Raw genomic sequence first — 19,919 nt, 5'->3', positions numbered from 1 at the left:
TTATTACTAATAAGATTAGAAGTGTTGCTTTTAAATATTATACATAGGTTTTACACTGCAGAACATTTCCTGAAGAAATTTAAAGATGAACTACATATAAATTGAACTTCTTGCACAGCTCAACCTGACACTGCACCATCTGTTCTTGCATTGACAGTGCTCTTAAAATGATGGAAAGATTTTCCAAATGTATTTATTTATACATTTACTGATTATTCTTTATTATGTAAATTATGCTATTACAAAGTGTGCATTTAATATTCATTTTAAAAATAATTTACATTTTAACTTTTCAGTCCTGTTTGCACTATGACATCTCCATGGTCCCTGAAAGTGTCATATTCCAGAAAAGTAAGAGGGTCCTTAAATGTGGTGGGGTTGGATCCATAGATGGGGTCCACCAAATTTTATACATTGTTTTGTTTACGTGTGTTAGTGCAGTCAGTTTAAAGTAAACATTATGCTACAGTATTTACAATTAGTGTATTTAGGCTATGAGATGTTTTTTTTTGTTTTTTATGGCCTAAAGAAGGAGAAGAAGAAAGAGCAATGACAACCTCAAACACGCCTAAGAAATAAAGTTTGAATTTGAGGAAAACACTAGGACAAAAATCTTTTATATTCCACCCCACATGACTTGTCATTTATGTGTAAAAATAAGAACGGTGGAAAATGGTCCATTATATTAACTGAGTACAGATCCATTATATTTAGTTGAGGAGAGGTTTATATCTTGTTCTTAATAAAAAGGTATATTTTAAAATATATTTATGCATTTCGTCAGTGGAAAGTTGTATTTCTTAATAAAAAGATATATTTATGCCTTTAATTAGTGGAAACTTGTTTTAAATATAAGTTTCCTTTAAATTAGATGAGTACAACAACATTACTTTTAGTTGACTAAAGGTTGATATGTTGTACGTCTTACTAAAAAAGGTATATTTAAAATATATTTATAAATTTAATTAGTGGAAAGATGTTTTAAATGTAAGTTTCCATTATATTAGTTGAGTTCAGATTTCTATCTTGTGCTTCTTGCAGTCGTCCAACAGATGGTGTTATTTATTATATTAGGCTAACGTAAGCTTCGCCCCGCCCACCGGATGTCCAGTTACGCCCACACCAGACCCCGCCCCGTTCCGCGTGCCGCCGCAAGAGACTATTGGACAGAGTAGCTCGCGCACCTAAACTAGCAGATTAGCCGGAGTGAGCAGTGGGAGCTGGTGACGTTTTACCACCGTTGACCAATAATTGAATCAAGGTAAGATCAAAATCAATCATTCGCACGCAGCTTAAAGAACATTTTGTATTCTTTTGTAGCAGTGTGTAAAGTTTGAGTCGAGGTAAATATAACCATAACTCGACTTGTGACTAGCTAGCTAATGTTTACGTTACTGGTTGTCACAGGAAGTCTAGCTAGCTCAGTTGGCTAAAGCTAATCTATCTTAGCTCACGTTCACAAACGCTAGCAGTGATGGTTCGGCCCGTGTCCTACTTAATATATAAGCTAATTGGATCGTGTCTATCCACTTTACAGTAGCAGCTCGATGCTCTACCCGTTAACAGCTTGCTAACCATAACTAGCATGATAACTAGCCGATTTAGTCAGCTGGCGTAGCTGTCACTTCGGCAGACAACTTGACGGTAGGTGTTAGCTGTAGGCCTTCACCGCCACTGTTTACATGATTAGAGACGTTGTAATAAAAGTTCGTGAATAGATATTGTTTTGTTTTGTCACTAAATTGCAAATAAATCAAACAAAAAAGTCGTATGCGCTGTGTTTAGGGTGTAATATCATCGCCCATTTTGCTGTCCGATCACTGTTAAAAGTGAAAAGGCTTTATCAAGGATGCGTCTCTCCATCTGTGCACATGAACTGGCTAACATACGGGTCAGTGCATCATTAAATGCCTCTCAGCCCAAGTTTTTCACATTGACACACTTACTATAAGCTATGTATAGTGTAGGTGTCCTATTTTTGAAATAAGCCCTTTCTAAGGCGTATGACAGCTTGGATGGCTATCAATCCGGATTATTACGGTCCACTGCTCAATGTGCTCTGCTGGACTATTATGAGACAAAACAGTTAATCTGAAGAGGTTTTATCTATTAGGCTTTACAGATGAAGCAAATGTCAGTATTGTCTTCTTGTCAGCTGTGTTGATTCTGCAAGTTATTAGTTAAACTACACAGACAAATGGAGGTTGGTGTCTTTTTAAATATGGTCAGTGAATTTAAGAAATAAACAGGAATGTCTTTTTCCAGAAATTCCAAAGTCCTAAACTACACCTGCCAGCCAGATCACTGTGCAGACAAAAGCATGCATCTATTTAGATAAGACACTTTTGATCGCACACTGGAGAAATTCACTGATTTTTCATGGATGAGAGGCTCGTGACAGTGCAGAATGTGATTGTCATAATTAATAATTAATAATTAGCACTACAGGCATCAGAAAAAATATGTATCATTGATTTTGATGTGAAATGTCCCTTTAACACAGACTTTCCTCTGCACACACTACAAAGATGAAGGATGAGCTCCCAGTCATTATTTTAATGAAACATCTCATCAGCATATAGCTTACTATTATGTCTTGACAAAGTTGTGTTAGTGAGTTGTATCGGACCTCTAATCTAACACTGCTGCCCACAGGTGAGCCGTTGTCATGACGACTCTTGATGACAAACTCCTGGGAGAGAAGCTGCAGTACTACTACAGCAGCAGTGAGGACGAAGGCAGTGACAACGAGGATGAGGATGGGGAGAACAAGACTATCCGGGACGCTAATGTCGAGGAGCCAGAGATAGACTACAGCGCAGATGGAAGCGCCGTCAACACAGGTATACACATTGGTATAGACACTGTGTATGATTTTTGTATAGGAATTAATCACATCATTCCTGTGGTGTCACTAAAATTACCCAAAAACTATTGAACATCAACTGTTGAAAGTTTTTTATTAACACAGCATTGTATCAAAGACAGTCATAATATATTTTTTTCTTGTCAAGCAATCTAGTTGGTTCAAATCTTTGGTTAATACAATTTTTGAGTACTTTATGTGGTTAAAGTAGGATTAGTTTCCACGATGACAGTAACACTGGCTATTCTTTGTCAGGACCAAAGGGTGTCATCAATGACTGGAGGAAGTACAAGCAGCTGGAGGTGGAGCAGAAACAAGAACAGAAGAAAGAGATGGAAAGACTGATCAAGAAGCTGTCGATGACCTGCCGCTCTGACCTTGACCTGGAAAAAGACAAAGAGAAACAGAAAGAGATGCAGGAGAAAATCAAAGGCAAAGTAAGTAGGACGGGGGAGAAAACACATGGAGTACATACACGAGCAAAGAAATGCTTATGAAAACCTCCCTTAGCTTAAACACCAGGATGGCAGTGAGTGAAGTGAGGGAAACTGTGCCACACTTGCTAATAGAACACAAGCTGGGGGGGGGGGGGGGGGGGCTAAATAGAGGCATGATATTAAATAAAGAAAACCTTATTAACATAGTGGAACCTTCATCCCTCATATTCTGACTCTGTCTAATTATGGATTAGAAAACTTAGTGACACACTTAATTTCACTTGGCATCAATGTACTTGCTAACTATTTGAGATATAATGTGCAGGGATACACCAACTGATCGGCCAGAGACTGGAACCGGATGGTTTTCGGTGTTGTAAATTTGTATTTATTGTACTCTGCAAGAAAGAACATTTGCCTAAATATCATATATATAACTCCCTGTATTTGTTCTTTGTCTCCCTCACAGATGACCATGCAGGAGTACAACATGCTCCAGGAAGAAGAGGATGATGAAGACTTCCTGCAGCATTACCGTATGCAGCGCATTGAGGAGATGCGGCGCCAGCTGTGCCGGGGCAAACGCTTCGCACAGGTCTACGAGCTCAACAGCGGAGAGGACTTCCTGGAGGCTCTGGACAAGGAGGACAAAAGCACGCTGGTCATGATCCACATCTACGAGCCCGACGTCCCGGGCTGCGAGGCCATGAGCGGCAGCTTCCTGTGTCTGGCTCAGGAATACCCGCTGGTCAAGTTCTGCAGCGTACGCAGCTCGGCCATCAGCACCAGCGCACTGTTCAGAGACAGCGCTCTGCCCGCTCTGCTCGTTTACAAAGGAGGGGACCTGATCGGGAACTTCGTGCGGCTCACAGACCAGCTCGGGGAAGACTTCTTCGCTGTGGACCTGGAGGCCCTGCTGCAGGAGTACGGCCTGCTGCCCGACAAGCCGCCCATCGTCCCCAAGACGGTCCGCAACGGAGCCATCATACAGAACACTGTGAGCGATGAGGACTCTGACCTTGATATAGACTAGAGCCATGATATCTAACATGCATTAAATGCTTTGAAAACACAGTCTGCATGGACTATAGATCATTTTTATGTATGTGGACCCCTGTAGTGATGACGGACTGAGCCAGGATTACCATGTTACCACTCACACAGCAGAATACAACCAGCATTGAAGCCAAAAGTAAATGCACACAGTCATCAGTGAGTTTGATCATTCCGTGAGTTATATATTTAATAAAGTAAATTCTAGCCATTATCAATGAGAATCTGTTGTTATACGCTGTGAGAATGATGTAGATGTTAGGTTAAATGTTTTGTTTGATCTTTGACTGTCAATTATTTATTCATTGTGTTGAAACACATTCCCTTGTTTTGTTTCCTGTGCATCTTCACTGTATCAAATGTTTCACTCTGTAGAACATGAAACCTTCAGCCCAAACTGACTTTTAGTTGATTTTCTAACTTTTCTATGTGCTGTACCATTTCAAATAGTGGAAAAAAAAAATAAACAAATGTTTGGACTCACTACCTGTCTGTTTTTTTCATCGTGTGTTATTATCTGACTTTGGTGAATCTGAGTAACCCTTATAAATATTGAAGCGCCAGACAGAAGACAGACAAAGTCAGTGAGTGGCTGGTGAACATAATGGAGCAGTTAGCAGCTGAAGAGCCTGATATTTCTTTCAGGAGTTGGTTGAGAGCAAAACAAAGCTAAGAAGGGATTGATTATTGGTATTTGTTGAGTGGTAGGAAACAATTACTGCTGACGTTGCTCTGATGTGCTGAACGTGTAAAGAAAACTTAGTAAGCTGATAGTGTTGAAAAAAATCGACAAATGCAGCTTAAATATTCATTTTACATTCAGTCGATCAAAGTTAAGTCAGCAGAATTTTAGTAATCAAAAGTTAAAGACAGAGTTCATCCTATTTGTACCCATTTATTTTTTTCACATATCAGCTCAAATGAAGAGTATTTACAGACATTTTATACTTTTTCACAGCAGACATGAGTTGCCAAATTGGTGTCATTGATTATTTATTGCTAAACAAAACCATCCTTAATGCTATTAGTTCCACCTGTGCTTAGCCAATTAAAAATTACTGCTGAGAAAAAGAGATTAACCAATAAAATAAGTACGTATACTTTTTATTCATAGGGCACTGTCAAAATCGAGTCTTAAACAGTCTAGAAATAACAGTAAATGAAGCATTTTTATTTAACATTAGTATGTTATTAATTCTACTTCATCACTATTTTAACAGCAATAATGTGGGTACTTAAACCACTCCTCCACAAGTAAGTGAAATTAAAAAATAAAATAAGCACAATGGAAGTAATTAGAGGAGTCACACCGGCGTCACCAGGCTCAGTTCCACTTCAGTAAATTCCCCAGAGGTGATTGGTCTAACACAGTCCAGTCCTGTCCACTCAATAACCACTGCGAAGAGGACGAGCCCAGGCCGCAGCTAATCTCTGTCATCAACACTCACTGTTCAATTATTAGTTTGCACTCTTCCCCACTGGCCTTAAGATACTAACTTGACTTTGTAAGAAAACCTGAGCGACAGCGGTTGAAGTTTCGTGCAGCTGATCTTCAGCGGACACCACCAGGCTAATGTAGCCTACAGATAGTTCATCATGAGCAGCAGGGTGAGACAGGGCAGCGTCAGCAGCAGCAGGGTTGTTGTTTCTTCACGGAGGGGAGCAGCTGATCCGTGCAGGTCGTGTCCACAAAAGGCGTGTTCCAACAGCAGATGGGTTTCCGCACTGATGCCTGCAAGGAGGACAGAGACACTGTCATGTCTTCTCATGCAGTGTATAAGGCACCTTTACAGCGTTAACTCAGCCCAGATTCCAAAATACACATTTTTCCTGCTATCTGCAGTGCTTTTTATGCATTTAGACTGTTTCGGTGTTAGTTGCAGTGTTTTGGGGATATGAGCCATGGAGATGTCTGCCTTCTCTCCAACATAATGGAACCAGACAGCGCTCCAGTTCAAAGCGCCAAAAAAAATAATTCAAAAACCTCAACAGCAGTGTCTCTTTCCAGAAACCAGAATTCTCAAGATAATCAGTTCCTCCAGAACGTTCCGACCAACCAATCCCTGTGAACTCTGCACAACCTTGCGATTTTGTCCAATCAACGCAACTTTTTGGCAAATTTGACCAGTCATCATAGTGTCCTGCAGTTCCACCAGTCATAGCAACAGTCAACGGACCAAGTCAGTGTTTTGACATTCATGAATCCTCTGTATATGTGTAAATAATATATATTGTATAATATTTTGTTTGCTTGAATTTGAGCTTCAAAAAGAGTTTGCTTCTTTGTGGTTTCAGAACAAAATGTGTTTTAGTGAAGGCCGCAACAATCACAAAACAAGCCTGTGGAATCCTGGAGGGACTGGATAATCCACAGACCTTGAACTGTTTACCAGTTTCATGTAGCAAGTACTTTCATTCTACCAAACTGCACCACTACACAAACACACTACTCATGGGAGAGAGGTTACAGCTCAGCGGTGGATGACACCAGTCGGCACAGTGCTGCCGGCCCGCATGAAAAAGATGCTCCACATCTTTTTTCTCCAAGTGAGCAAACTGAATATGTACAATCCATTTTTTTAGCATTTGACATTGTGAAGGTGTATGGCCTCTATCAGACAAAGTGCAGTTTTTTTCGAGTTGTTTTCTACATTGATGGGAAAGTGTGATTCGGACTCGCAGTTCTCTAAGAGACCGAGAGAGTTCTCTCATGTGGACGGACTGCAGCATAACATTCTCACACACAGAAGTCAGTCTGACGTTTGATCGTGTGGTCAGTTACAGTTGATGTGTGTAAACTTGCCACCGTATATGAATACAGGGGACGTGGATATATGACCTGAAAAGGGCTCTGAGTTCACCTGAATTTGCATGCACAGATCATCCACCTGCCTCTCACACTGACGTATTGTTTTCTAATATTTAGAGCCAGACCCTAAAGGCCATGTTACCTTTTAAATTTCGAGCAGTGCAAGCTTTTTCCGGATGATTTCTTTATTGTGTGTTGTATTGATATATGAGTGTTTTCTTCAATGACTTATTCAGGATTAGAGAAGCTGCTTTCATTTCCTCACACAGTAACGTCACTGCAGCAAATGTGTGATACATTCAACCATCAAAACTAGAAACTGTAGTTATAATCAGAATAAAATAATTAAAGAAGTTGTGCTGCTGTGCCTCGTACTTAAATGTGTACACTGATTTTATTACTGGACAGAAGCATCCGAGTTTGTCTCAGATTGTTTTCCCATGATAAGCAGATTAACCGCAGTGCCCACATTTGTAACTGCGCATCAATAGTGCGCATGCATGGATGTCTGTCACAGGTGCACTTTGGTACTTAAACAAATATCACTACACCTCTGAGGACGCCGTTAATGTTTACATCCTGCGCTGTCATGAGCTCAAAGCCTCTCATCCATGAGTAGATGCACGTTTGCTTCTGCACAGTGATACAGATGGCGGGTGTTATGTATAATATTGTGCTGCTAGAAGGCTCATGTGTGGCAGAGCTGATTAACAAAACATCTCATTATCCCTCTGGTGCTTACGTGACCTCACTGCAGCCTACATGGTCATGAAATCAATACCATCTAATGGTATGGGGGGCCTCTGACACAACCTGATCGCTCAGAGCAGTGAATCTGCTGGAAGATTTTCACATCTGCTCCCCGACCTCTTTGAAATGTTTCAGTCACGACGATACGCACCGTGTTCTGACCACTCGTCCCACAGATGCTGGGCGTCCTCGTTGTGATGTTCGTGGTGCTCGTGATGATCCGGGTCTGTATTGAACACAAAGGACAGCTGCTTATTGGCTTATTGGCTGCATGAAAACGTATATCAGACCTCTGGGTGAGGTCAAACAACAACAACAACTACACAGAGAGAACATGAATGAATGAATGAATGACAGCGAGGAGAGGATTAAGAGGAAACAGACACAAACAGGAAATGAGAGAAGAACCGCTACCTGGTTTGACCTTGGAGGGCCAAACATTTAAAAACACATTTCATGGAACTAATATGTTTTTATAGATACACTACACATGTTGCTTATGTGTAATGAAAAATAAGTAAGGACTAGAATGAAGAAACATAAAAGATATAAGAAAAAATATGTTATCTGAAATTATCAGCCCAGCTGATTATCAACTCCAATATTCAGCATTTTCAGGGTTATCAGAATCTGTTTTTAAAACCTGATTGCTAGTAAATAAATTATGTTGAAAAGGTGATAATTTTTCTGTCTGTAGTCACCATTCTGTGGTCTCACACAATCTCTAATTTCAACAATAATCTCTAATTATTTGAAGGTTGAAAAGTTTGAAGATTTTTATTTTTTGGCAAACAGTTTCCTTGATGATTATATTATGTAATCAGCACCTGCATCGGCCCTGAAAAATAAATATCGGTTGACACCTAATCTGAAAGATTTTTGATTTCATTTCATGTGTGGATTGAACCTGCATGATTTACACAGAACCAATAACTGCTTCTGAATTATTTCACTGCACCTCATATTTTTTAATTTAAGCTGGACGTTTGAGGGAATCCTCTGAATATTGATTTGAATATTGTTAAATATCACCAAATATTGAATACTGGTATTTAATCAAAACAAATGCATTCTAAACTGGTATTTATTAGCCTCAGTATGGGTCTGACCTTGAGCTCCCCATGGTGAAAACCTACACCGGATTTAAAATGGCCAATCATGACATTTTTTAGGTGGGAGGCTGCAAATTCAGAGGTGCATGCTGGGTGATTTATGTCAGTCAAAGTGACCATTAAACTGTGATGAGGCTAATTATATAGTTTATTAATACAGTCTTATTTAAGAATAAAATGACAAATAATGTATTTTAAGTATTTCTGAAACATAAATACAAGCTGTTACTAATTACATTTTACTTTTTTTCTTCTCAGCAAAATACAAATTACAAAATATCCCCATCCTAATATCACAGTGATTTCTAATCAGGCTCTATGTTGTGCCCTGAATTTTCCTTTGTTTTGTTTTTGCTCGTATCTGTATTCACATTGCATTTAAAACATTAAACTCAGTACCATTTGAGTGACGCCAGAGCATCCGTTTGAGCTCCCTGAGGGCCTGGGTGAGGTTCTCCAGCTGGTCATGAAGGTGGATGTTCTCCTCTATCAGTGCGTGAATCGTATCCTGCAGCTCAAAGCTGCGACTCTGCAGGACCAGCAGAGTCAGAGGCACGAAGAAAAGCACCGGCCTCGGTCCCCTCATAGCGCACGGCCCCTATCACATCCTCACAGACACAAATCCTTTACATAGGCACGTTCAAATCCTGCATGACAGAGATGAGCTTCACTGCAGAAATGATTGCTGCACTATACTTTATCAGCTTAAAGCCGAGGGGAGGTGACAACAGTTTGTTTCTTTCCAAAGCCATGAATGGAAAGCTGCCAGTGGGCTGCTTCAAAATCTATCCATTGTTTCCACATCAGTGCTCACAGTGACTAAAGCTACACGGACTCTATTTGTTTCTGTATTATCCACTTTAAATTAAAATGATTCTGTGTGCTTTAAACATAATAGTGTCTAAACAAACTTAAATGCTTAGGTCTTTGGAGTTTATGTAAAATGCAATCAAAAAATATGAGGAAAACAAAGAAGCAGTGACCCAACTGTGAGCACAAATAATCAATACAGACAAACATCGTCCTGGTGTTTAATTAGCTGCAGCTCATTTCTGTCACATGTACGGTTGTACAGTACAGTATGCACATCATCATCATCATCATCATCATCATCACAAGGGACAACAGGACATGAAGAGGATACACTAAAACCACCTGTTTCCAGTTAATCTGTGCATGAATATTAAAAGAAAAATGTAGGAGTTCTGATATGTACCAGAGTGACGCTGCTAAAATCAAAGTCCCCGAATAATCGTGTAGATTCCCACTAAACTTCAGCAGCCTCTGGAGGTTGTTTTGGTGCTGAGATGTTTTTATCAGAGGAGGCAACAAACTTCAGTGTAAATAGGTCAGTAAGAGTGCCCACTCGTTGACCTATTTCTAACCACAACAGCCAAACTACTGACATCATCAGGTTGGGAATGTTTAGTGCACAGGCTTGTAAAAGGAAGTCAGCACCATTAATAATATTTACCAAATACACAAACATGTTTCCTGTTTCTACACGAAGTTGTCAGGGATTTACTGTCTGTTCAAACGCTGTATACACGACCAAACCTGTACAATAAACCATTTGGTGACTAATGTTAGTAAGTTAAAGGCATAATGTGCAAAATTTTCCTTTTAATCACTTATGACTCACTACAAGTGTGTGGTGTGTGTGTGTAACTTGCAGAGAAGCTGCTGTCTGCCTGTGTTTCTCATCTTTTTCCTGCTTGGGACGTTTTACTGACCCAAAATTTCTGTATTTTTGACATCCTGGGAGCGAGACTCAACGGTAAACTGTCTTTCTGTTGCCTTTACAGACAGCAAATCCTGCTGCTTCTACCTTTGAGGAAAAGGTGCATTTTTTCAGATAGAGATGGAAACAAAATTTACTGCAGAAGCTGTCAAGCATGTGGCTATACGACAAAAATCTAAATTTTTGACTTCATTGGTAGTTATTTTTTAAAAAAAGCAATATAATAATGTAAAGAAAAGAATCCCAAACAATCATTTAACATGCTAATGATCAGATTTACATTAGATCAAAGCTTATTATTGATATTGTGAATCCAATTGTGCCGAGCATTTGACAGATCTCCTTGTAGTTTTTTATACCACCATGATGATGATGATTAGCTGTTTGTCACATGTGGTAACTCATTTTATCATTTTTGTACAAAGACACAAGTGGAGATACAGCTTGCTATGATCCCCTTGTGACAACTAACTATAAAAAACTTATGCTGAAGCCTCATACTTTGACACATTTCAATGGATCTGTGTTTAGGCTAGTGCTTTAAGGTCTGTAGATGTGATTAATTAAAAAAAAAAAAAAGACATTTTTGGGTTGACAAAAAAAACAACTCTTTACTGGAGGAGAAAAATCTTATCAATCTTATCAGTGTTAGTTCAACACTTTCCCAGAAGACTTCGTCAACTAAATGAAAAATATGCTATAATAAACACTGGGTATAAACCTGATTCATTAAAAAAACAAAAGTGTCATATCTGAAAACCTGCATATCAAAACCAGAGATGTAATCAAGATTTTGGGGCAAGTGAAGACTCAGAACAACGTTGTGTTTTTTCCAAACAAGAAGCTTTTATTAATCAATCATCTGTATCAGTTTATGCTGTCTTGGCAGCCCTGGTGCGCTTCTTTTTCACCACAACAGGCTTCTGGCTCTTCAGAATGGCGCTGGCACGACGCAGGGCAGCCTGGGAAAACAAATTACAACTTAAATTATGTTCTTGAAAGCTGTGAAATACAAACAATAGATTTAAAAAAAAAAAAAACACACACACCACAATACAAACCACCTGTGTGGTTAACGACAACTGAGATCACAGATTAAGCTCACCATGCGCAGGTCCTTCCTGTAATTGTTCTTGCGAATGATGTGCCTCAGGCTGTTGAGGGTGGCACGGGAGTTCTTGTTGATGGTAATCTTCTCGTAAGAGCTGGCAGGTTTGTGCTGGCCTAAAAGGTACAAAAAAAGAAAAAAAAAAGAAAAAAAAAAGAAGATATTAAGCAGAATCAGATTTCTTACCAAGGAAGTTTACACAATCAGAAGAATGTGGCTTGACGTTTTAATGCATAACAAAAACCAGCCAGTAGAGACACATGAAGAAAGATGAGAAGCATAAACAAAAGATAGAATGTTGACAATTAGATGTAGACAGATGGAAAAAAATATGTATGAGGTGTTATTTAAATAACAGCTGTACAGTTCTGTGCATGAATGAGCCTAGTTTTCTCCAGGGAATCAACAAATGTGGGACAGTATGGAGTTTAGGGGCATTTGTGCGAGATAACAATAGAGTTATAGACAGTAATATAATCAATAGATATGATATGAATGATCATAGTCTACACTTTTCCCCCCAAACGCATCTAAAAGCGACACTGGAGGTAGATCAAACCTTATAACATTTGCTTTTTAAAAATTTTTAAGGCCTAAAATTCAGATTATTGGATTTTAGTCTTAAGACTTATTGGGGATGTGCAGAACCCTGGATATAATGTGTGTAACCACATCAGCTGTAACAGATCCAAACACAACAAAGAACTTCAGACTGCGATAAGTCTAAGGTTACATACATCTGCTCCATCTTTTGTTTGTGTTTCTTGTCCTTACAGTTCAGTGCATGTTAGTGGATTCCAAGCAGTATTGAGTACAGACAAATCTACTAGACAGACATAAATTCCTGCATATGACTGCAACCTCCTAAATCTGTCAGTTTGATTTCTTCACTTTGTGCAATTCACATCAAGGCCAACTCTCTCAAATCAGTTGGAATTAAGTTCCTGTTCCCAAAAAAGTGAACCGATAGATGAAAAGTCCAACAATTACGGAAAAGTGTGTTTCTGAAATTCATTAACAGCTGCTGCCAGGTCGTGCACTAAAGATTTAGACGGTGTTTTCAGTCAAATGATTGAAACACCTCTTATAAACATCAGGTAAAGCAAGTTTCAGATTACAGATTCAGCCTCCAATATTTACCTCTACGCTTCTTCAGCACCACGACGACTCCCTTGCCATCGGCCGCTGGCTGCACACCTACAGTCTTCTTGTGCACCAATCCATTGAAGCGGAAAGAGTTCCTGGACTTCAGGTTGTTGGGCTCCTGTCACACAAAGATGAAACAGTATGAACAATCCACATCGTTTTACTAAGTTTATAAAATTGAAAACCTCTCAATCATTTGAAATGGTATCATTTACAAAATCAATATTTACACTGATGCAAAAAACAAGTTGCTGTTGTACTCGGTCTGGGAGACTGTTGTTGACTTTGGCTGATGCTGGATGGTATTTACTATCAATTTTTCAGAGTGTGTTAATCAAACAGTTTTAATGAAAACTAAAATTTAAACACTAAGAAACTGTTGGAAATTTTATTGTGGTTCAATATGAAACTAATAATCGTTTAATCCCAAGTCACATAAATAGATTTAATTCAGATAACCCCAGTGGACAGCATGGACAGTCTTGTCACGGTTTACGGCAACATCAAAGACAGACATTTATTTTACCCTCAAGATCAGTTGTTATTCCCTGCTGCCTACAGGGCCAATAATGACAGTGTATTGATTACTATTATTAGTATTTTGATAATTGATAAATGGTTTAGAGTAATTTAAATTTTAATTCCCAGATTTCAGCTTCTTAACTGTAAATACATTCTTGTTTCTTTACTACTTTATGCCAGTAAAATGAATATTTTTGGGTTGTGGGCAAAACAAGACTTTTGAGGATGTCATCCTGGGCTTTGAGAAACACTGATCGACACTGTTTATCATTTTAAAGAGCAAACAAAACAACCAGTTCCTTGAGAAAATAATCTGCAGATTAATCGACTGTGAAAATAATCGTTAGTTGCAGCCCAAGGTAGTATACAGGCTTTGCTGTTAGTACGCAAGAAATCAAAAGTGCTAAGTAGGATATCAAATAGTGATTTTTGAATGTGACTGTCAATAAAAATTTGAAGAAAAACCTTTTTCCAGAACCAGGAAAAAAACAAACATAAAAGCAGGAAAAGAAAAAAACTGCTGTTGCTGAAACACTTGTGCCACATCATGATAAGATACGCAAAATCTTAGAAGATCATACATTACAATATTGATACACTGCCCAGCCCTACTACTCAGTTTGCATCAGTGTTTACTGGCTTCAGATTGATTTCAATTGCAAATTGATGGTCAATATAAATTTGTCCCCATGCACATTTACAAGCCAGTGAGAGAAATGCAGCTTTGTAAAAGTACCATTAACATCATTAAGACAATCATGTTTTAAACCAAGAACTTAACAGCAAATAAAAGGTTACAGAAAAGAAAACTTTTACCACAGATGTAATAGTGTACGGCAAAGTGCAAATGCTTCAAGGTTAAGGCAGCCTTTTAGAGAACATCAAGGAATTGTCACTTCCACGGTATGATCTCACCACATATAATTCACATGTAATGCAAAGTTGGGACACAGGTCCTGTGAGGTGGTCTGAACACAGAGACAGGTAAGTTACTCACAGTGCTGTAGGTCTGTCCGTTCCTCTTGATGAGGAAGCTGGAGCAGTTCCTGATGACCATCCACTGCAAATGGGACGACATGATGAACCTGGACAAAACAGGACCAACAGTTAATGAAATGATTTACTGAGAGCAAATTTAAAATAGCCGTTAAATACACAGTCACTGCTTGCGATGGACAGGCGTTATTTTCTTAGCAGCTAACATTAGCTAAACGTGTTCACTTGTTTTCTCGACCAGCCACCGATTAAGTTGAGAGATTGAGTCAATGTTTAAGTACTTTAACACAAGTTAGAGAGTGTCTTTTATGTTCCAAGTGTCTTACTATGGACTACATGTCCATTGTTACACATTGAAGCACAGTTTTCTAAACGTAGCTCCTCAGCTCAGCACAAGGGACTGAAGGAGCACGACGAGGCCTAACCTGGGCGACGAGCTCACAAATCTATTTTTCCATTTCTACACTATTTAGGGATATTTTCTGCTAAATGGGATGTACACAACAATGAATATAACAATAATATCTTACTTAATGAGACTAATTCAAAGTAGGGAGACACAGAAAATAAACTTTTGTAACCGGCTATTAGCAGCCGAAGCGACCACGTTACCTTTTAGCGGAGGAAGAGGACCGGAGAGGGCGGAAACCGCTTTACGGAACTTTTGTCACAGATCATTCCGCACCCACAGATACTTCTTTATTAAACATTTACGATCGAGCACACATTTTAACACATTTAAGACACATGGAAATTATTTACATTATCATTGTAGCCGTTATTTGATCAGTATTATGACGCTATATCGTATTTTGAATGTAATTTTATTGAGTACTAGTTATTCACAATCCCAGCGGAAGAACACGTCCTCGCGGGTCTCTCGCGGTGAGAGCTCGAGTGATGTCATCAACGCGCGCCTGGTGTTTACAGACAAGCATCTAAAGAAATTCAGCTTCCAAATGTCAGCTGTTTTAACCCTAAACACGGGAGTTTGATTTTAGATTTTACATAATGGCAGGTGGGGGACAAGCACAGACTACATAAGAAGACAAATGTAAAGAAAGCCTGCATTTTTGATGAATTTTTAAAAAAAATATTTCGTAGATGTCCTAAACGTTGCTGTGATTGGATGCTATGAACAAAAAAGTTGTCAGACGTTTAAGTCAGCCGTAAAACTGTTCATTACAAAGTGACAGTCCATGAACATGGCATCTGTAAGCAGTGTCTTAATGTGAAAAGTCAAACATGGATGAAGAAGAAGACCTGGAGACACTTGGTGAGCAGCTGTATACTCTGATTCACCCCAAACACAAAGAGAAAGCTGGAAAACTCACAGGTGAGGTGACCTGCACGGCATGTGGTTCATTTTGTGACAATATTAAATATGTTTTTTCCTCTTACATGAGAACAGGTCGGTTTATTTGCAGTAAGGTCACTAAATCTCTTGCGATTCTCTGAAAAATAAGGGTTTTATACATGTTTCTTAACATTATATTGTACTTGTTATAATTTGTCCATATTTAGCAGACTATAATACTGTATGGTCAAGTACTTTTCCAGCTTATTTGCACAAAATATTCCTGCTGAAGAACCAGTTTATTAGATTAGAACTTTTTCCAAAGCTGCTGTACAACTTTCACCTCTTTTTTAAAAATTGCAATTGTTGACCATTTTCAACATCAACTTTATTCAGATCTTTAAGTTTGTCTTTCAAGTGCGATATAAGAATAAAGATTTATGTAATAGGTTTGAATATTATTTTGTAAATAATTCACAATTCCCAACTAGACAGAATCTTCAGCTTCCATTGTATAAAACATCCCATGATCAGTTCTCTATTAAATACTGTGGACTTATCTTGTGAGATGAAAATGTACATTTCATGGATTCTTCTTTGTCCTTGTCTCTGTAGAAGAGAGAAGAAATTTGCTGCTGCTAAAAACATTTGATTTGGAAAACATGATTGTTCTTAGAAATTGTTGCTTAAGCTGAAACATCAAAACTACTCTGGCATCTTGGTGTTTTTAACTATGTTGATTGTTTGTTTTTTTTTACAATAATTTTTACATATTTTATGTGAAGCCATTACAGGTTTCTACCACACCCTCACATATACCTTAATATTTCCTTCATGTTTGTCTTTTTGTATTTATGTGTGTCAGAAACAAATAAAACAAAACAAAACTCTGAAAATACGACATAAAAACCAAAGTTCCCAAGCCTGCCTGTGTGTTCCAGGTATGTTGCTGGAGCTGCCAGCTCCTGTCCTGAGTCAGATGCTGCAGGATGAGGCCACGCTGAACACAGCTGTGGAGAAAGCCCTCAGAGCCCTGCAGCTGGCACAGGAGAGCAGGTACAGCAGTGAGCAGGGTGGGCCTGATCTCCTCCATCCATCAGTCTGAACAGGCTGGTCTTAGACAGTATGTGGGTTCTCATGCATGTATTGCTATTTTAAGACCGTTTTATGCTACTAATATAGTAATATAATATAATGTAATGATAATAATAACAGAAGCACACCCATTGAAAGACCAATAGATTAATTCTTAGTAATTCTTAAGAATATTGGAATTGAAATGTGAAAAATATATCTTAATAAATAAAACATAAATAAAGTAAAACCACACAGCCAAAACAATAAATTGAAAAGGACTCTCAGGCTCTGTTAACAAAAATTGCCACAACAAAAATTTTGCAAGTGTTGATGACAAACAAAAACGCCTGTAAACACAACCGTCAGTACAGAGGTCAGCAAAAATGACAGAGTTCATGTCCATTTGTAGTCCATTAACTTAACAACGACATTATCGTGACAGAAGTCCTCATTTCTGAGCCAGATGTATTTCCAGCAGAGGGGTGAAATAGTATTTGTGTGCATGATGTTGTCAAATTCCTAAAAATGGCACACCATGGAATTTATTACATTGTCAGAAACCTTTCTGATTGTGTATTCTCATGTGACTTCACCTCCATGCAGTAAGGTACCATGTAAGGATGATGATGATGTGTCCATGTCGTCTGACTCTCTGGGTGAACAGCTGTTTGAGTTGGTGGACGTTTACAACACCGGCCACTCACAGAAAATCACAGGTAAGCAACCAGTCCTGTGACTGAATGAACTATGACTTTGGTTTATGACCTGCAAAACAAATGTTAGAAGTCAGCATACTAAAGATGGTAAACATGATACCTCCTAAATATCAGCATGTTAGCATTGTCATTGTCAGCATGTTGCCACGCTGTTTGGCATTTAGCTCAAAGCATTACTGTGCTTAACAACAGCCTCACAGCCTGTTAAAAAAATACACCAGTCTTGTTATCATCTAACTTTTCTTCACCAGGGATGCTTCTGGAGCAGCACAAAGAGGCCGTTTTCAACCTTCTGTCGGATCCAAAACTGCTGGAAGAGCAGGTGAACGTAGCCCTGAAGACACTTAAAGAGTAAGTGACTTGTTTGTAGAATATATACCCATATTTGCATACAAAGTCATACATTCTCACCCAGTTCCTTTTCTTTTCAAGGTGCATCTTCATACATTTCTAGCCCAACCCACTCACCATTTAAAGACTAAAAAAGAACCAATATTTATTGAGAAATTTACAGTTTTAGCCCTTGTTTGAAATAATGTTCCTGCCTTCAGACAGAGCATGGAGGAGACAGACATCAGTGACTCATCGGACGGTGACGACACAGACAGGCTGGGAGAGAAGCTCTTTTCACTGGTGGAGGAACTGGATCCACTTCATGCAAATGATATTACAGGTGACCTGATACTCTGTCTGTAATATCAGCCACCCTCCGAGATGTAATGTCTTTGGAAGTTTAAACATATTCATATTGTATAGGCTTTGTAAGGTATGAATAAATATTAATGTGGGGTTTGTATGAGGAGAGAAGGTCACCAGCACAGAAGCTAAGCAATGTACTGCTGTGGACAGGTACAGCAACAAAATGTATTTTAGCTACTTAAAAAAAGATCAAACTAAAAAAATCAGTATCACCAACCAAACTCCGTTGGCAAAATTAGTAATTTTACCTGACAGAACGCAGGGGTTGTTGGTCTGCCACTGCCTTAATCTGTTAGTTTGTTTGTGTTATTGTTCGACATTGGTCTTTTAAAAGGTTTGTTTGGATTCACCAAAGTCACACAATAATACAAATAAACTAACAGATCCAGGTAGCAGTAGAACAGGAACTCCTGTTTTCTGTGAGGTAAAATTACTGATTTCACCAATGGAGTTTGGTTGGTTTGGAGAGAGCGATATTTGGCTTATATAAAGGCGGCTTCTGGGTAGAAAAGGTTGTTTGATGGCAAAGTAAAATGATGAAATATAGTCTTTTCAGCTGGACCTTTTTTGTGCCATCTCCTACCTTTTGGGTGTACCGACCACCATCTACTGCTGGTCATGACAACCACCCTTAAAATAATCTGAACTACCCCTTTAAATGCTTACACAGCTCACAAACAGAACACCTAATAATATGTATGTGTTTGTGTAGGTATGCTGCTGGAGATGGAGTCAGCTGCTCTTCAACAGCTGCTCAGTGACCACACGATGCTGGAAGTTGCGGTTCAGAAAGCACAAGCAGCTCTGAAGACTCAGAACTGAACCGAGGAGGACGACGACATTTTACACACAGAATAACACTAATATATTAATGACTTTGATGACCTCTGATAATACGATGCTGGAAGAGCTGACACACAGTTTCACAAGTTTCCTTCTACATTCATTCGTTATTATTTGTTTTATACTGATTGTTGAGTGAACTGTGGAAGTTTGAATGGACCTACTGCAAATAACTGAAGACCCTAGTAAGCTGAAATGACACTGATATTGTCCCTTTCTAATACGGGTGCTCTTTTTCCTACCTATGTCGTTTTCTTTCTCAGATAAATGGACTTAATATAAGTGCCACTGTCGATTGAAAAGTATTTATCCATCAGTATTGCTGCTGCCGGAAATGAACTTCCACAACAAAACTTCAGAATCATCGTTGTTTGATGAAAATGTTTACAGCAGGCTGTAAGACAGGATTAAGTCTAGAAGAGAGGATGTGCTTATCTAAGTGTTGCCAACAGTTCTGCTGTGATTATAAGTGATTTTGTACTGAACTCATAATGATGTAACTGTAAGATGGTGATATGTCTTTGCTAACAAAAAATACAGCTGATTACACATAAATAAACTAAGGAAGCTCTGTATTTTTAGCCGCAGTAGCAACATGGTTGCATGGATGGTAGTGTCGGTATATCGATCCACCAGTTTGGAACTGTGGGATGGATTGGCATGAAATTTTGTTTATGGCTCCGGAGAGGATAAATCCCACTCCTCCTGGAGTAGTAAACCTTTTCCAAAGCAGCCATTATGACACGA

The 19,919-nt window shown here is 38.8% G+C and overlaps 4 protein-coding genes across 5 annotated transcripts; 2 read left to right on the top strand and 2 right to left on the bottom strand.

Annotated features, from left to right (window-relative positions):
• Window positions 1–1,103: 1,103 nt before the first annotated feature.
• On the top strand, window positions 1,104–4,840 carry pdcl (phosducin-like). The gene is made up of 4 exons (XM_084746656.1): window positions 1,104–1,261; window positions 2,656–2,843; window positions 3,122–3,303; window positions 3,773–4,840. Exons 2-4 carry the CDS (start codon window positions 2,669–2,671, stop codon window positions 4,334–4,336), a joined length of 921 nt encoding a protein of 306 aa, XP_084602782.1. The 5' UTR covers window positions 1,104–1,261; window positions 2,656–2,668; the 3' UTR covers window positions 4,337–4,840.
• A 958-nt stretch (window positions 4,841–5,798) lies between these two features.
• On the bottom strand, window positions 5,799–9,755 carry LOC146308599 (uncharacterized). The gene is made up of 3 exons (XM_084746500.1): window positions 9,427–9,755; window positions 8,067–8,141; window positions 5,799–6,088 (listed from the first exon to the last, which is right to left on the bottom strand). Exons 1-3 carry the CDS (start codon window positions 9,611–9,613, stop codon window positions 5,937–5,939), a joined length of 414 nt encoding a protein of 137 aa, XP_084602626.1. The 5' UTR covers window positions 9,614–9,755; the 3' UTR covers window positions 5,799–5,936.
• A 1,834-nt stretch (window positions 9,756–11,589) lies between these two features.
• On the bottom strand, window positions 11,590–15,203 carry rpl28 (ribosomal protein L28). 2 transcript variants are annotated; one of them, XM_084746527.1, is made up of 5 exons: window positions 15,153–15,203; window positions 14,542–14,629; window positions 13,017–13,140; window positions 11,874–11,992; window positions 11,590–11,730 (listed from the first exon to the last, which is right to left on the bottom strand). In XM_084746527.1, exons 2-5 carry the CDS (start codon window positions 14,620–14,622, stop codon window positions 11,641–11,643), a joined length of 414 nt encoding a protein of 137 aa, XP_084602653.1. In that variant the 5' UTR covers window positions 14,623–14,629; window positions 15,153–15,203; the 3' UTR covers window positions 11,590–11,640. The 2 variants fall into 2 exon arrangements, with proteins under 2 accessions (XP_084602653.1, XP_084602654.1); XM_084746528.1 differs by lacking the exon at window positions 15,153–15,203 and adding an exon at window positions 15,071–15,095.
• Window positions 15,204–15,439: 236 nt separating this feature from the next.
• LOC146308597 (uncharacterized) lies at window positions 15,440–19,747 on the top strand. Its single transcript, XM_084746689.1, has 6 exons — window positions 15,440–15,876; window positions 16,779–16,893; window positions 17,518–17,630; window positions 17,882–17,981; window positions 18,182–18,303; window positions 19,042–19,747. The coding sequence occupies exons 1-6, from the start codon at window positions 15,786–15,788 to the stop codon at window positions 19,149–19,151; spliced, it is 651 nt and encodes a 216-aa protein (XP_084602815.1). The 5' UTR covers window positions 15,440–15,785; the 3' UTR covers window positions 19,152–19,747.
• The last annotated feature ends 172 nt before the right edge of the window (window positions 19,748–19,919 follow it).

Source organism: Lutjanus erythropterus, chromosome 20 (assembly GCF_056507025.1).
Source record: "Lutjanus erythropterus isolate fLutEry1 chromosome 20, fLutEry1.hap2, whole genome shotgun sequence".
Taxonomy (NCBI): domain Eukaryota; kingdom Metazoa; phylum Chordata; class Actinopteri; order Lutjaniformes; family Lutjanidae; genus Lutjanus; species Lutjanus erythropterus.
This window is presented reverse-complemented; position numbering and strand designations above follow the sequence as displayed.

What these genes read in the sequence shown, in the direction of transcription:
- LOC146308597 (XM_084746689.1), top strand. Translation starts at nt 15,786, where the DNA reads ATGGATGAAGAAGAAGACCTGGAGACACTTGGTGAGCAGCTGTATACT. An exon ending in CAGCTGGCACAGGAGAGCAG is followed by an intron (nt 16,894 to 17,517) that starts GTACAGCAGTGA and finishes ACCTCCATGCAG; the next exon opens with TAAGGTACCATGTAAGGATG. An exon ending in CCACTCACAGAAAATCACAG is followed by an intron (nt 17,631 to 17,881) that starts GTAAGCAACCAG and finishes TTTCTTCACCAG; the next exon opens with GGATGCTTCTGGAGCAGCAC.
- pdcl (XM_084746656.1), top strand. Translation starts at nt 2,669, where the DNA reads ATGACGACTCTTGATGACAAACTCCTGGGAGAGAAGCTGCAGTACTAC. An exon ending in TGGAAGCGCCGTCAACACAG is followed by an intron (nt 2,844 to 3,121) that starts GTATACACATTG and finishes ATTCTTTGTCAG; the next exon opens with GACCAAAGGGTGTCATCAAT. An exon ending in AGGAGAAAATCAAAGGCAAA is followed by an intron (nt 3,304 to 3,772) that starts GTAAGTAGGACG and finishes TCTCCCTCACAG; the next exon opens with ATGACCATGCAGGAGTACAA.
- LOC146308599 (XM_084746500.1), bottom strand. Translation starts at nt 9,613, where the DNA reads ATGAGGGGACCGAGGCCGGTGCTTTTCTTCGTGCCTCTGACTCTGCTG. An exon ending in GCTCTGGCGTCACTCAAATG is followed by an intron (nt 8,142 to 9,426) that starts GTACTGAGTTTA and finishes TGTTCAATACAG; the next exon opens with ACCCGGATCATCACGAGCAC. An exon ending in GGACGAGTGGTCAGAACACG is followed by an intron (nt 6,089 to 8,066) that starts GTGCGTATCGTC and finishes TCCTCCTTGCAG; the next exon opens with GCATCAGTGCGGAAACCCAT.
- rpl28 (XM_084746527.1), bottom strand. Translation starts at nt 14,622, where the DNA reads ATGTCGTCCCATTTGCAGTGGATGGTCATCAGGAACTGCTCCAGCTTC. An exon ending in ACGGACAGACCTACAGCACT is followed by an intron (nt 13,141 to 14,541) that starts GTGAGTAACTTA and finishes TTTGTGTGACAG; the next exon opens with GAGCCCAACAACCTGAAGTC. An exon ending in GGTGCTGAAGAAGCGTAGAG is followed by an intron (nt 11,993 to 13,016) that starts GTAAATATTGGA and finishes TGTACCTTTTAG; the next exon opens with GCCAGCACAAACCTGCCAGC.